The following is a 13,577-nucleotide window of genomic DNA, read 5'->3' as shown; positions in this document are numbered from 1 at the left end:
CGGGGGGCCTAACCGGCGGGGTGGGGCGTGCCGGGTTAGCGGCCAGTTCCTGGTGCGGCCTGGAGCTTCAGAGGAGGTGGGTTTGGGAGAACTTGGGCGCCGCGGCTGATACGCGGATGTCCTTGACCTCGTCCACCACAGCGGGCTCACCACACTGCCCTAGGGTTGGAAGAAGGTCTGCCCTTTAACGCAGGCGAAAAGCCACACAGACATCTCTGGTTTTCGCTCCGGGAGTTCACAGTCAGGGGCTGGGGAGTGCTTGATTGACTGCCCTAGGCGCCTCCAGCCACCCACTCCGCCCTTCCCCTCCACCCTTCCCCTCCACGCCCGTTCCCTTTCCGCGCAGTTAACAGCTTGGTGGGGAGCTGTGACAGCCGTTTTATTGATAAGAAAAGGAAGGTTCTGGAAGCTGAGGTTGGCTTTGACGCCAGGACTCCACAGCTAGATTGGCCCCTCTGGCAATTGCTCACCTTGGAGCCCTCACTTGTGCATAATCCCAATAGTGATCAGGGGCTCTCCACTCTTGTTCTGGCCTTGGGGACAGCTTGTTCTGTGGTTCTGGTCAAATCCATCTGCCTCCCTGGGATAGGCAGGCCCTCCTGTCTCTGACAGATGTAGATTCTACCACTTCCTCCTCCAAGAAGTCTTCTGTGATTAATGACCTTTCTCTTCACATTGTGACAACCTTGGAGCTTCAAGGTGAAAATGGGCCCTGTGGGGGCTGGTCCAGTTGGTGGAGTCCCGGGTTTAAGCCCTGCCTCCGCCTCCAAGGTCTTCCTTTTCTTATCAATATAATGGTTGTAATAATAATTAGCTCCTCAGAAGCTGTTTCCAGAGTTAACATGGCTGCTTTCCAGAGATAGGGCTTAGATGTCTCATAGGCAGGTCCACCCACCTACCTACCTACCTCCTCCTCATTTTGTGTTCACACACCTACCTGCTCGATCACCTGTTTATCCATTGTCCTTCCATCCACTCAGCAAACATCCCTTCAGCACATACCTTGTGCCATGAGCTAAGGAATAGATCAATTCTTCCCTCATCTGGAAAAGTTCCCTGGCTGGTGGGGTGAGAACAAATGGTGACAATACAATGTGATAAGTATTGTCATTGCGAAGCCGGAGAGAAGACAATGTGAAGTAGGAACAGGGAGCCCAGGAAGACTTCCTGGAGGAGTGCCATTGGAACTGTCTTTGAAGGCTGAGTAGGATTTTACCAGGTAGCATTGACAGGAGAAGCATCCTGGGACTGCACGGCCCAAGCACCAGAAGGCTGGGCTGTCTTTGGGTGATGGACAGCAGCTAGACTTGAAGGCTGAGCAGTCACAGTGGGTAAGGATGTGCTCCTGGATTTTGAGGCTGTGGCTTATACTTGGGTTACCATTGTGTCCCCACCCGCCGCCTAGAATACAACTGCACACGGCAGCAAATGCTTGTTGGACGTTACAGCGACAGTAAGAAGTCTGTCTGTGGAGTACTTAGTGCCTGCCAAGCGCTCTGTGTACTTCTCATTCTCTGTAGCGACGCTCTGGGCTTTGCTCCATGTTTATAGCTGAGGAAACAGGTTTAGAGAGGTGAGGGCACTCGCTCAGTTCCCCTGAAAGAGGAGCCAGGACTCAGACCCAGGAAGTCTCGTGTGACTTGGGCCAGTACTCATCACAGCTCGCGGGGTGGCCCCAGCTCTCCACTTGAAGCTGGCAGCCCTGGGTCACTGTGTTCGATTCAGCAAATGCTTCCAGGTCACTCCTTTGGTCCTGGTGTGGGAGCCAGGAATGGAGCGGGCTCGCCCTCAGGAAGCTTTCAGTTGGCTGGGCAGCCAGACCTGGGCCCAGCAGCTGAGAGTAAGGCCAGCCATGAGAAGGTCCAGACAGAGGAGTGGTCAGACCTGTGGGGAAGAGGGTCACAGAGCACACCTGTGGAAAAATGGCAGTCACAGAACACAGAGATATGGAAGGGAGCCATTTCAGGTGGGAGAGAGATGGGAGCATGAACCCCCACAGACCTCACACATGCAGGTCCTGTGAATCCAGTCCAGGCCAAAGGGCCACAGTCTCCCTGGAATGTACGTTCCATGGGGGGAGCCCCTATGACAGGGCCTGGCACATAGTAGGTGCTCAGTTAATACTGACTCTATGAGTGGATGCTCTTCCTTCCCCAAGCTGTTTGACGTGAGGTCCTATTTGAGAAAATCAGGTCATAAGTAGGATTGTTCTAGAAAAAAGGGAGGGGGGCATCAAGGTTTGAAGACTATCTGACGAGGGCCTGTGAGGATCAGAGGAACTTGAGTTCCAGCTCATCCTCCAGTTTGCTCCGTGACTCTGGGCCCAGTCGTCTCACCTTGTGAGTCTCGGATACCTGGACTGAAGCGTAATGCGGGGGTGGGAGATGACCGCCGGGGTGGCTTGTTATCTCAAGAGTCACAGTGTTAAGTATTAATTTTTCCTAACTCCTTCACACACAGAAACACACCCAAGAATGTTTGAGGCAGTTGGAAGCCAAGAAGCAGCAGCAAGCTGGCAACATAACCCAAATAGAAGACGCTGCGGAGAAGCTCAAGGCAAGTGGACATTTCTTCCTTATTCTAGTTGACACGTCCGCACCGCCCCTCGGACACAGGGCTCTCCTCAGTGTGGAGCCGAGGGAAAATACACACCTCTTACGGGGCAGATCGCGTTTGGTGGGGCTTGGCACTTCCAGAATTTAGGGGGCTCTTGCGAAGAGAAAGAACACAAAACCAGGCGTTTTGTCCGCTTTGTGTGGCTCTGCCCCTGCCCAGCTCCCTGGCCCTGCCCCACAGCGCCTCACAGAATGGAGGGACAGCCTTTCCTGCCGCCGCCGCCAAGGCCATTCTCTTAGAGGGACGATCGTCCATCCCCTGCCCCCCAAGTCACCTTAAACAAAGCAAACGCAGCGTGAAGAGCGTGCAGATAGCTCTTTGGGGGTCACTGCCTTGTTGAAAGAAAGAAAGTAGGGTATAAATATATTCCAAAGTAAGTACTTTGCTCAGGCTTCTCCTTTCACGGCATTGTTTATTTAAATGGATTCTTCTGTGGGTTTCAAGTGGGAAGTGGGGGCTGACGTCGTCGTGAGCTGCCATTTGACTCTAAAAAAGTTGTTCTAGGTCTTTTGGTCCTTTGGTGTGAACTGAGCCGGTCCCTTCCCCTCTCAGCCTCGGCTGCCCCCTTCTCGAAATGAGGGCTGATGTGGGATGCCCTCCCAGCACCTCTCCCCTGACGACTGACCCCCACAAGTCCGAGCGGAGAGACGGGCTCTGACCGTGGGAGTAGCTGGCTCCCAGGGTGTCCTGAGGCCAGGCCCCAGAAGAGTGGAGAGGCCAAGGCCCAGGCCAGCCCAGGCCACAGACTTGGCCCCCTGTGGGCCCAACAAGCATTGTCTGTGACCGCGTGCCCCTGCGTGCCGGGACAGTCGTGCTTTACACCTGTGGCCCCAGCTGCATTGTTCAGTGTCCCTCCTGTCTTCAAGAGCATTTCTCATGGATTTGAAAAGATTCGGGAAGGGATGGGGGAGGTGCTTGGGGCCGCTCAGCCAGAAGAACAGAATCGGGACACAGAGTCACTGCAGATCTCTGAGCAGATATGGTTTGGGGGCCCCCAAGGAAAGAACTAGGACCCGTGTGCAGACTCTAAGGGGGTACGTTTCAGCTTCATCTAAGGAATGGGATTTTCTTCCTTTTAACCTTCTCCCCAACTTTTGAACTTTTATTTTGAAATAATTACAGATTCACAGGGTATTGCAAAGGTTCCCCTAGCTTGCCCCGAGGGTGAGGTCCTGCTGAGCTCCCCTGCAGTGTCAGAACCAGGACTGACAGCATGTGTGTGTGTGGGGGGGGGGGGTTCTGTGTCAGTTCGTCATACTGGTAGATTCGGGTCTTAGCAGCCCAAATAGAGACCAGTTCCATCCCCACCAAGATCGCCCTCGGGCAACACTTTTATAGTCACCCCCACCTACCCCCCACAACAACCCCTAACCCCGGGCAATCACTAGTTCGTTCTCTATCTCTATAATTATGGCATTTAAGAATGTCATAAAAATGGAATCATATGGTGTATGACCTTTGAGATTTTTTCACTCAACATAGTGCCCTCGAGATCCATCCAGGTTGTTTTGTATATCAGTAGTTCATTCCTTTGTGGGGGTTTTTTTGTTTTTTTTTTTAATAAAAATTTTATATTATGTTATGTTAGTCACCATACAGTACATCCCTAGTTTTTGATGTAAAGTTCCACGATTCATTACTTGCGGATAACACCCAGTGCACCATGCAATACGTGCCCTCCTTAATACCCATCACCAGCCTATCCCATTCCCCCACCCCCTCCCCTCTGAAGCCCTCAGTTTGTTTCCCAGAGTCCACAGTGTCTCATGGTTCATTCCCCCTTCTTTTTACCCCCCCTCCTTCTTTTCTTTCTTCTCCTACCGATCTTCCTACTTCTTATGTTCCATAAATGAGAGAAACCATATGATAATTGTCTTTCTCTGCTTGACTTATTTCACTTAGCATTATCTCCTCCAGTCCCGTCCATGTTGCTGCAAATGTTGTGAAATTGTTCTTTCTGGTGGCTGAGTAATATTCCATTGTATATATGGACCACAGCTTCTTAATCCAGTCATCTGTTGAAGGGCATCTCGGCTCCTCCCACAATCTGGCTATTGTGGACAGAGCTGCTAAGTTCATTCCTTTGTATTGCTGAAGAGTATCCCAGCCATCCAGGAGTAGCGTGTGCCGCTGCTTTTTTTTTTTTTAGCTTGAACCTTTCATCTGTGTTAGGACATTTAAGTCATTTCCAGTTTGAGGCTATCACAAATAAAGCTGCCTCGAGCAATTGTGTACAGGTCTTTGTCAGGACGTAGTTTTCATTTCTCTGGGATAAATGCTGAGTGCTGGTCCTGGGTCCGATGGGGCTTGTATGTTTAGCTTTTTAAGAAACCGCCAAACCGTTTTGCAGCGTGACTGTGTCATTTGACGTTCGCACCCTCAACGTCTGAGGTCCAGTTTCCCCTGTCCCTCGCGCACATGCAGTGTTTGCACACGCTCGGATTTTAGCCGTGGTCGTAGGTGTGCAGGGCTGCGGCAGCGTGGTCTGCATTTGCGTTTCCCGGCGGCTAGTGATGTCGACCACCTGTCCGTGTGCTTCTTGGCCGCCTGTCCGTCCTCTCGGGTGAGAGGTCTTCTCATGCTTTTTTACTGCTTCCGGATTGGTCTGTCTGGTTCTTTACTGCTGAGTTTGGAGAGCTGTCTGTACATGCTAGATAGGACTCCTTTGTCAGGTACGTGGCTTACGAATATTTTCTCCCAGTCTGGGGCTTGACATTTCACTGTCTTCACGGGGGCTTTTGCAGAGTGAAAGTTTTTAATTCCGAAGAAGTCCAGTTTACCCATTTTTTTCATTTATGGATTGTGCCCGCGGCATCATGACCGGGAGGTGCTTGCCTAGCCCTAGATCCCGAAGATCTCCTCCTTTGTTTTTTTTTTTTCCTAAAAGTTTCATAATTTCACATTTTACATTGAAGTCCATGATTTTTTCGAGTTACTTTTTTGTAGAAGGTGTGATATTTGGCTCAAGTTCTTTTTTTTTTTTTTCTTATGGATATCCAGCTGCTCCAACACCATTTGTGAAAAACTGTTTTCTCCATTGAATTGCTTTTGTTGAAAATCAGTTGGCCGTACGTGGGTGGGGCTGTTTCTGGGTTCCGTATTCTGTTTCATTGATCTGTGAGTCTGTCCCTCTACTATTATCACATGGTCTTGTTACAGGCGAGAATAAGTCCTGAAATAACTGATATCTCCCGCTGTATTCTTTCTCAAAACCCTTTTAGCTGTTCTAGTTCCTTTGCCTTTCCATTTAAATTTTAGAAGGATCTTGTCTATACTGTACTATTGTGGGATTTGGGTAGGATTGTATCCAGCACGTATATCAAATTGGAGAGAACTGACATCTTTACCATGTTATCTTCCCATCCACGAACGCATATCTCTTCATTTATTTAGATTTTTGTTTTCTTCCATCAGCATTTTGAAGTTTTCAGCATGCAAATCCCGCATACGATTTATTAGACTTACAGCTCCGTGACTCTCAGAAGGTACTAAGAAGAACGAGATTAGTGGTCAGCATTTTAAAGCTGGGACCGACTGGTTGGTTGTTTGATCTGTATAAAAATTCAGATAGAGGCAATTAGGAAGATGTGACCGTGCCAGGCGTCCACTCCCACGTGGGAGCCATTGGAGCTGAGCAGCAGACACCCCCACGAGAGGGGTACCTGTCTCCAGGTCTCCCAGCCCCCACCTGATTACCTCCTTCACTGTGTTACCTGTCTGGCTCCTGGGGGCATTTATGTTTCCATTCCTGGTCAAGAAACAGAGATTTAAAAATTCAGCCATACTGAGCCCCTTACCGGTTATAGCATTTGCAAATATCTCCTCCCATTCAGGAAGTTGCCTTTTGCTTTTGTTGATGGTTTCCTTTGCTGTGCAAAAGCTTTTTATTTTGATGTAGTCCCAACAGATTATTTTTGCTTTTGTTTCCCTCACCTTACGAGGCATATCTAGAAAGATGTTGCTACAGCCCATGGCAGAGAAATTACTGCTTGTGCTCTCTTCTAGGATTTTTATGGTTTCAGGTCTTTAACATTTAGGTCTTTAACCCATTTTGAATTTATTTTTGCATATGATGTAACAAAGTGGTCCAGTTTCATTCTTTGTCACACAGCTGTCCTACACCATTTATCGAAGAGACTGTTTTTCCCCCATTGTATATTCTTGCCCCCTTTGTCCTAGATTAATTAACCATATAGTTGTGGCTTTATTTCTGGGGTCTCTATTCCTTTCCACCGATCTCTGTGTCTGTCTCTGTGTCAGTACCGTGCTGTTTTCGTCACTGCAGGTTCATAGTTTATCTGGAAATCCGGGACTGTGATGCCTTCAGTTCTGTTCCTTTCCCAAAATTACTTTGGCTCTTTGTGGTCTTCTGTGGTTCCTTACAAATGCATAAAGAACTTACACAACTCAACCCCCCCAAAAAACAAAAAATCCAATTAAAAGTAGGCAGAAGACAGGGGCGCCTGGGTAGCACAGTTGGTTACGCATCCAACTCTTGGTTTCCACCCAGGTCATGATCTCAAGGTCATGAGATCAAGCCCTGCGTCAGGCTCTGCACTCAGCAGGGAGTCTGCTTGAAGATCTTCTCGCCCATCCCTCTCCACAGTCGTGTATGCATGCGTGCTCTCTCTCTCCCAAATAAATAAATAAGTCTTAAAAAGAAAAAAAGTGGGCAGAAGACAGAAACAGGCATTTCTCCAAAGAAGACATCCACATGGCCAACAGACGCATGAAAAGATGCTCAACATCGCTACTCGTCAGGAAAATGCAAATCAAAACCACAATGGGGGGCGCCTGGCTGGCTCAGTCAGTAGAGCATCCGACTCTTGATCTCAGGGTCGTGAGTTCGAGCCCCACGCTGACTGTGGAGCCTGCTTTAAAAAAAAAAAAAAAACCCACAATGAGATACCATCTCACACCTGTCAGAATGGCTAAAATAAAAAAATACAAGAAACAGTAAGTGTTGGCGAGGATCTGGAGGAAAAGGAACCCTGTGCACTGTTGGTGGGAATGCAGACTGGTGCAGCCAGTGTGGGAGACAGTATGGAGGTTCCTCAAAAAATTACAAATAGAACTACCGTATGATCCAGTAATTCCACTATGGGTGTTTACCCAAAGAAAATGAAAACACTAATTCAAAAAGATATGTGCACCTCTGTGTTTATTACTTTTTTTTTTTTAAGATTTTATTTATTTATTTGACAGAGAGAGACAGCCAGCGAAAGAGGGAACACAAGCAGGGGGAGTGGGAGAGGAAGAAGCAGGCTCATAGCAGAGGAGCCTGATGTGGGGCTCGATCCCAGAACGCCGGGATCACGCCCTGAGCCGAAGGCAGACGCTTAACCGCTGTGCCACCCAGGCGCCCCCTCTGTTTATTATAGCGTTATTTACAATAATAAGATATGGAAGCAATCCAAGCATCCACCAGCTGATGAATGGATAAAGAAGATGTAGTGTGTGTATATATATAGAGAGAGAGAGAGGGAGAGAGAGAGAGAAGGAATATTTTTCAGTCATAAAAAAACAATGAAATCTTGGGGCGCCTGGGTGGCACAGTCGTTAAGCGTCTGCCTTCGGCTCAGGGCGTGATCCCGGCGTTATGGGATCGAGCCCCACATCAGGCTCCTCTGCTATGAGCCTGCTTCTTCCTCTCCCACTCCCCCTGCTTGTGTTCCCTCTCTCGCTGGCTGTCTCTCTCTCTGTCAAATAAATAAATAAAATCTTTAAAAAAAAAAACAAAACAATGAAATCTTGCCATTTGCAATGACATGGATGGATCTAGAGGGTATAATGCTAACCAAAAATGTCAATCTAAGAAAAACAAATACTATATGATTTCACTCATATATGGAATTTAAGAAACAAAACAAAAAACAGACAAACCAAAAAACAGACTCCTAGCTATAGGCCACAGACTGGTGGCTGCCAGAGGGGAGGTGGTGGGGGGATGGGTGCGATAGGTGGTGGGGATTCAGAGCGCGCTTACTGTGATGAGCCCTGAGTGATGTATGGGATCGTGGAAGCACGGCGTCGTACACCTGGGACTATATAACGCTGTACATTAATTTTGCTGGAATTTTAAAAAAATTCATCCATACTTCAAGCAAACCACTATTCACATTTTGAGGGTTTTTTTCTGTACATTATATGCTTTTATATAGTTTGAGACATATTCTCTGTACAATTCGACACAACTCTGATATAGAGACCTGTCTCTGTACCATGCTAATAGCATCTCTCTACAGTTGTAATGTACAAACGTCCCCACTGTGGAGTGAGGCGTGGTGGTTCGCTTCCTCGTGCGCTCTGTCGTTCGTGTCATCCTCCTGCCTTCAGCAGGTGTTTTCCCGGCATCCTGTACGCCCTGGGTTGTGCGAGCACAGCTTCAGAGGCCTGTGGCTGGAGCTCCTGCAGGGTGCTCTGTCCATTTCAGTAGTTCCAGACCTGTTTTTATGTGAATTTTTCAGTTTTTGTTTTTTTAAGATTTTATTTATTTGAGAGAGAGAGAGCATGCCCCTGAATTTTTCAGTTTTGAGGGTCCGTGAACTCGGACTTGAATTCTTCTCAATACAGTCCTGTTGTTGGGCTTATTTGTTTTGCTGGTGACTCTCTTTTTGCCCATGACCCTTGATGGATGACAAGATTCCTTGCCTCTGGGGCGCCTGGGTGGCTCAGTCAGTTAAGTGTCTGCCTTTGGCTCAGGTCAGGATCCCAGGGTCCTGGGATCGAGCCCCGTGTAGGGCTCTCAGCTCAGCAGGGAGTTTGCTTCTCCCTCTCCCTCTGCCACTCCCCCTGCTTGTGCTCTCCCTCACCCCTCTCTCAAATGAATAAATAAAATCTTTAAAAAAGTAAAATACAAAGATCCCTTGCCCCTTTCCCAGGCCAGTGGGTGGAGTTTTTCCCGTGCGCAGTTCATGGGTGAAGCGGCACTCGGAGCTCCTGGTTTGGTGCAGGGGGCAGGTGCCCAGAGCACCCTGTGAGACATCTGGGCCCCCAGTATGCGGTGGCTGTCATAGCCTCCATCCCTCCCAGGGTCACTCAGCTCAGCTTCTGCACGGCTCTGCCAGCAAGTTCCCTCTTTGTTTTGGGCAGCTAAGGATTCCTGCTTTTTGTTGTCTGTTTGTGGGTTTGCTTTTTGTTTTTGAGCTTAGTCATGTAATTTAAAGATTTGCTCATTGCGTGTCAGCATTTTTGTGTTTGAATGAGGAAGGGGGAGTTCTACGGCAGCTCCTTCTCCCTTATCGACCAAAACTGTATGTCGCTGTACATGTGGGGGTTTTGTTGTGGCTTGTTCAAGGTCAACACTTCCCTGTGTCGTTACAGGGTCTTTATCACCGTCAGTGTTAGAGGCTGCTCACCCGTTGGGCGGATCCCCCACGATTAAGCCGTTTTCCTCATGTTGCACATTTAGATCGTTTTGCAGTTTTTCACTAACATAAAACAACACTGCGGTGAACGTTTTTAATTTATTCCCTCGGGACGCATTCCTAGAAGTGACTCATCCCGCTCCGTGGGCACACATGTCTAGGACTCTCGTGCATTCTGCTGCACTGTGACCTGTGTGCTTTGTGGCACAGAGGTCGGGGACAGCCGTGCTGCTCCGTGCTTCTCCTGCAGAGGCATTGCTGGGGAAAAGGCCATTCGCCTGGAAATTAATCCATAAAACACCTTTGTAAGCAAACGAGAACCAATCAAGTTCACCCGTGGTCCAAAGTCCAGTGTTCAGAAATCAGTAAACAAGGCCTCACCAACCACTTCTTTCCAGAGAACAATCAAGAAGGCCTTGGTCATTAATCCTCAACCAACACCCATGAAATGATTTTTCTCTGGCGTCCTTGTTGATAGGCTGTTTCCTTCTCCATCATGCCCGTTCAGGGGGCCGGAGCGCACAGGTGGATGGAAAACTCACCCCTTGCCTGCCGCCCTAACTCAAACAAGGATCAGGTGTCAGGGTAGCAGAGCGGTTATGTTCTTCTTTCGGAATCTTCCCACTTTTCCCCAGGGAGCTTTTAGATACTTTTATAAAAGGGGGAAATTTATGTAAATATATATACTATAAAAATAAACATATAGATAAGTTTGGCTACTGTCTGTCGAATCCAGACATAGGCAGGGAGTTACGATGTACAGAGGCTGGCAGAGCCGAAGTGGTCCTCGGAGATGGGGGCACCCAGGAAGAGAAGTGAGACATTGCCGGTCCCACAGGAAGGCAGAGGAGGACCTGGGGCTGCAGCCGTATCCATCAGGGCCCACCCAGGAAGACAGAAGCCACTTTGAGGGTTTGGGACAGAGGGGGCGAATGCAGGGAATGGGGACACAGCGTGGGAGAGGCGGAGAAGCCAGCCAGGGGTGGCGAGGCAGTAGCCCAGGCAGGAGGCACCTTCACCCCCAGCTTGTGCAGACAAGGGAGGATGCAGAGCAGGGGGCCGGGGCCACCTTGGCCAGAACTGGAACCAGAGCAGGCCTGTCCTGCGGGAGCTGGAGGATAGAGGGGACACAGGGATGCAGCCTCTCATGGAGACACTGCCTGGCGGTACGGACACCCTGGCTGCTCCTCCCCCCTCACTTCTCTCTAGTTCCTCCTCCCGTTGACCAGACCCAGCCTGGAAATTCCCACACAGGAGTCAGCCCTTCTCCCTACCAAGCAGGGCGGGGGAAGGACAGGAAATGGACCCGAGGCACAGAGGCCTAGCCTGGCACCCTGGGGAGGGATATAAACACCTCCTGGGCTCTGTGCCTTTCCCTGTGACCCACCAGAGCTGTAGGGACTGAACCACCGCGTAGGGTCCGGGGACCAGTGGTGGGACAGAAAGCAGCCTTTGCGAGGGTGAGAATGGCAAGATGAGGACTCAGTCAGGCCATGCTGCTGTTGACTGTGACGATGCCACCAGTCTCTGCCACCCCCGCTGGGCAAGGCCATGGCCACCTGTCCGAGTCGCCAGGACATCCTAGCTAGCAGGAATAGGGCAGGGCTGGGGAGCAGCGGGATGCCGCTGAGAGGCGCCCATAGAAGCATTATCCAAAGTCATACTGAGATATCAGCAAAACAGCTCTTTCCATCTCCTCGCAGGCTCCTCGCCCTCCACGGGACCCAGACAGGCCTCCAGGGCCCTGGGCCGAAATGGAGTCACATAGCAGCCGGCACTCCCAGTGCAAAATCCCCCACTCTCCACGAGTGGACTTTGTCGCTGCCCAAGTTCCTTCTGTCCCCAGTCCCTAACCTTTCAACTAGACTATTCAGGCCCTCACCCGCCCCAGCCCACTCCAGTGTGGGATCCAGTTTCACTTTGAATCAATGTGGCCCAAACCACCAGACTGCGTACTTCCTTGTTTCATTGCCAGAGTTCCCTCCCTCCCATTCTCTCTCTCTCTCTCTCTCTCTCTCTCTCTCTCTCATTCTTTTTAACTATTTGCATGATCAGCCTCATCTGCTTCCACGTTAAGTTTTCTTGTGGAAGTTTCCAAACAGTTATTCCTGGACTGAGGTTACAACAATGTGTTGTGTCATTACGCTTGTTTTATACATTCTTCTTTACTAAGTGGAGCTGTGGAAACTGCTCGGTCAAGAGATTTTTTGCTCTCTTGGTTTCTAATGAAAGGTGTTCCATTTACATACGTTGCCTCCAAAATGTGTCTATAAATCAAGAGTTTGGCACACATTTCCTTTCCTTCATTGGGTTGTTCAGTAGAGAGAGATCAGTGTCCATGTTCCCTGAGCCATAGAAACCATGTTGTCAAGCAGACTACTTCCCGGGCTAGCCCAAGGCCAGCGTACCCTGTACTGCCTGTGGTTGGTACCAGCTCGCCTCAGGACCTAGCACCGCCTAGAGCACCGTACAGCAAACAGACTTGGGGCCCTCGCTCCGCAGATCACGCCAAACCACGTGCTCCTGCCCCGCTCGGAACAGAACGTGACACCGTGGGGAGCCGGCCCACCAAGTACCAGGGGGCCGTTCTGCTGTGTGGGCTGATGCTGGGGCTGAGGAAAGAGGCTGACCTATGTTTTGCTTTGATTCTTTTAAAATGATTTTCTGTTTTTTTAATCATACTAATAGTACATGAACACATGTTCATTTTTTAAAATGTTCACGGTACTATATTAAAATACAGTATAGAACTATAGAAACTGCCAGATGGGGTATCTCTTCACCATCCCCCAATCCCGTACCTTTTCCCAAACATGACTAGAACTAACAGACATTTAAATGCACTTGCAAGGGCGCCTGGGTGGCTCAGTCGGTTAAGCGTCTGCCTTCAGCTCAGGTCATGATCTTGGGGTCCTGGGATTGAGCCCCACATCGGGCTCCTGGCTCGGCGGGGAGTCTGCTTCTCCCTCTGCCCCTCGCATCTGCTTGTGTGCGTGCCTCTGTCTCTCCAATAAATAAATAAATAAAATCTTTTTAAAAACAAAATAAACGCACTTGCAAACACACAGATGCATAGACAGGTCCCCTCACCCCGCTACCCAAAGTAGCACTCTGTGAAACCTTTCGTGGGTAGAAAGGACATAGAGGAAAGAGCATCCCCACTTTTTGAAACTTTGAGTTAAGCCACTTCAGTTTTAGGAAAGACTTACATTAATACCCGTTTTCTAACTGAAGGAAACCTGAAGAGGATTTTCGCTTTTAGGACAAAAACCATTACCATAATGACATAGGTCTTTCGGAAAAGCAAAGTGGACTCACGCGAACTTTCAGGAGGCGGGCATACCTGTGTCTGTACATAATTTTTGTTTAGTTATCTTTTACAGAAATAGGATCATCCTATATGTATTATTCTGTAACTTGCTCTTTTTCACGTGGTGTCTTGGAGTTTTCCAAGCCAGGGCATATGCGTCCTTTGTGCGTGCGTGTGTGGGGTAAAATATACGTAACATGAAAGTTACCATTTTAACCATTTTTAAGTGTACGATTCAGTGGGACTAATGACATTTACAGTGTTGTACACTTACAACCACTCTG

At 49.1% G+C, this 13,577-nt stretch overlaps 1 protein-coding gene across 1 annotated transcript in view; it reads left to right on the top strand.

Annotated features, from left to right (window-relative positions):
• The window catches only part of TRIM14 (tripartite motif containing 14), a 37,984-nt gene that overhangs the window by 267 nt on the left and 24,140 nt on the right, over nucleotides 1-13,577 (top strand). Inside the window, exon 2 of the mRNA XM_026506159.4 lies at nucleotides 2,461-2,556. Within this exon, the coding sequence (XP_026361944.1) occupies nucleotides 2,461-2,556 (96 nt within the window). The remainder of the gene's footprint in view (nucleotides 1-2,460; nucleotides 2,557-13,577) is intronic.

Source organism: Ursus arctos, unplaced genomic scaffold, assembly GCF_023065955.2.
Source record: "Ursus arctos isolate Adak ecotype North America unplaced genomic scaffold, UrsArc2.0 scaffold_18, whole genome shotgun sequence".
Taxonomy (NCBI): domain Eukaryota; kingdom Metazoa; phylum Chordata; class Mammalia; order Carnivora; family Ursidae; genus Ursus; species Ursus arctos.
Note: the sequence above shows the minus strand (reverse complement) of the source record. Positions and strands in the feature narration are given on the sequence as shown.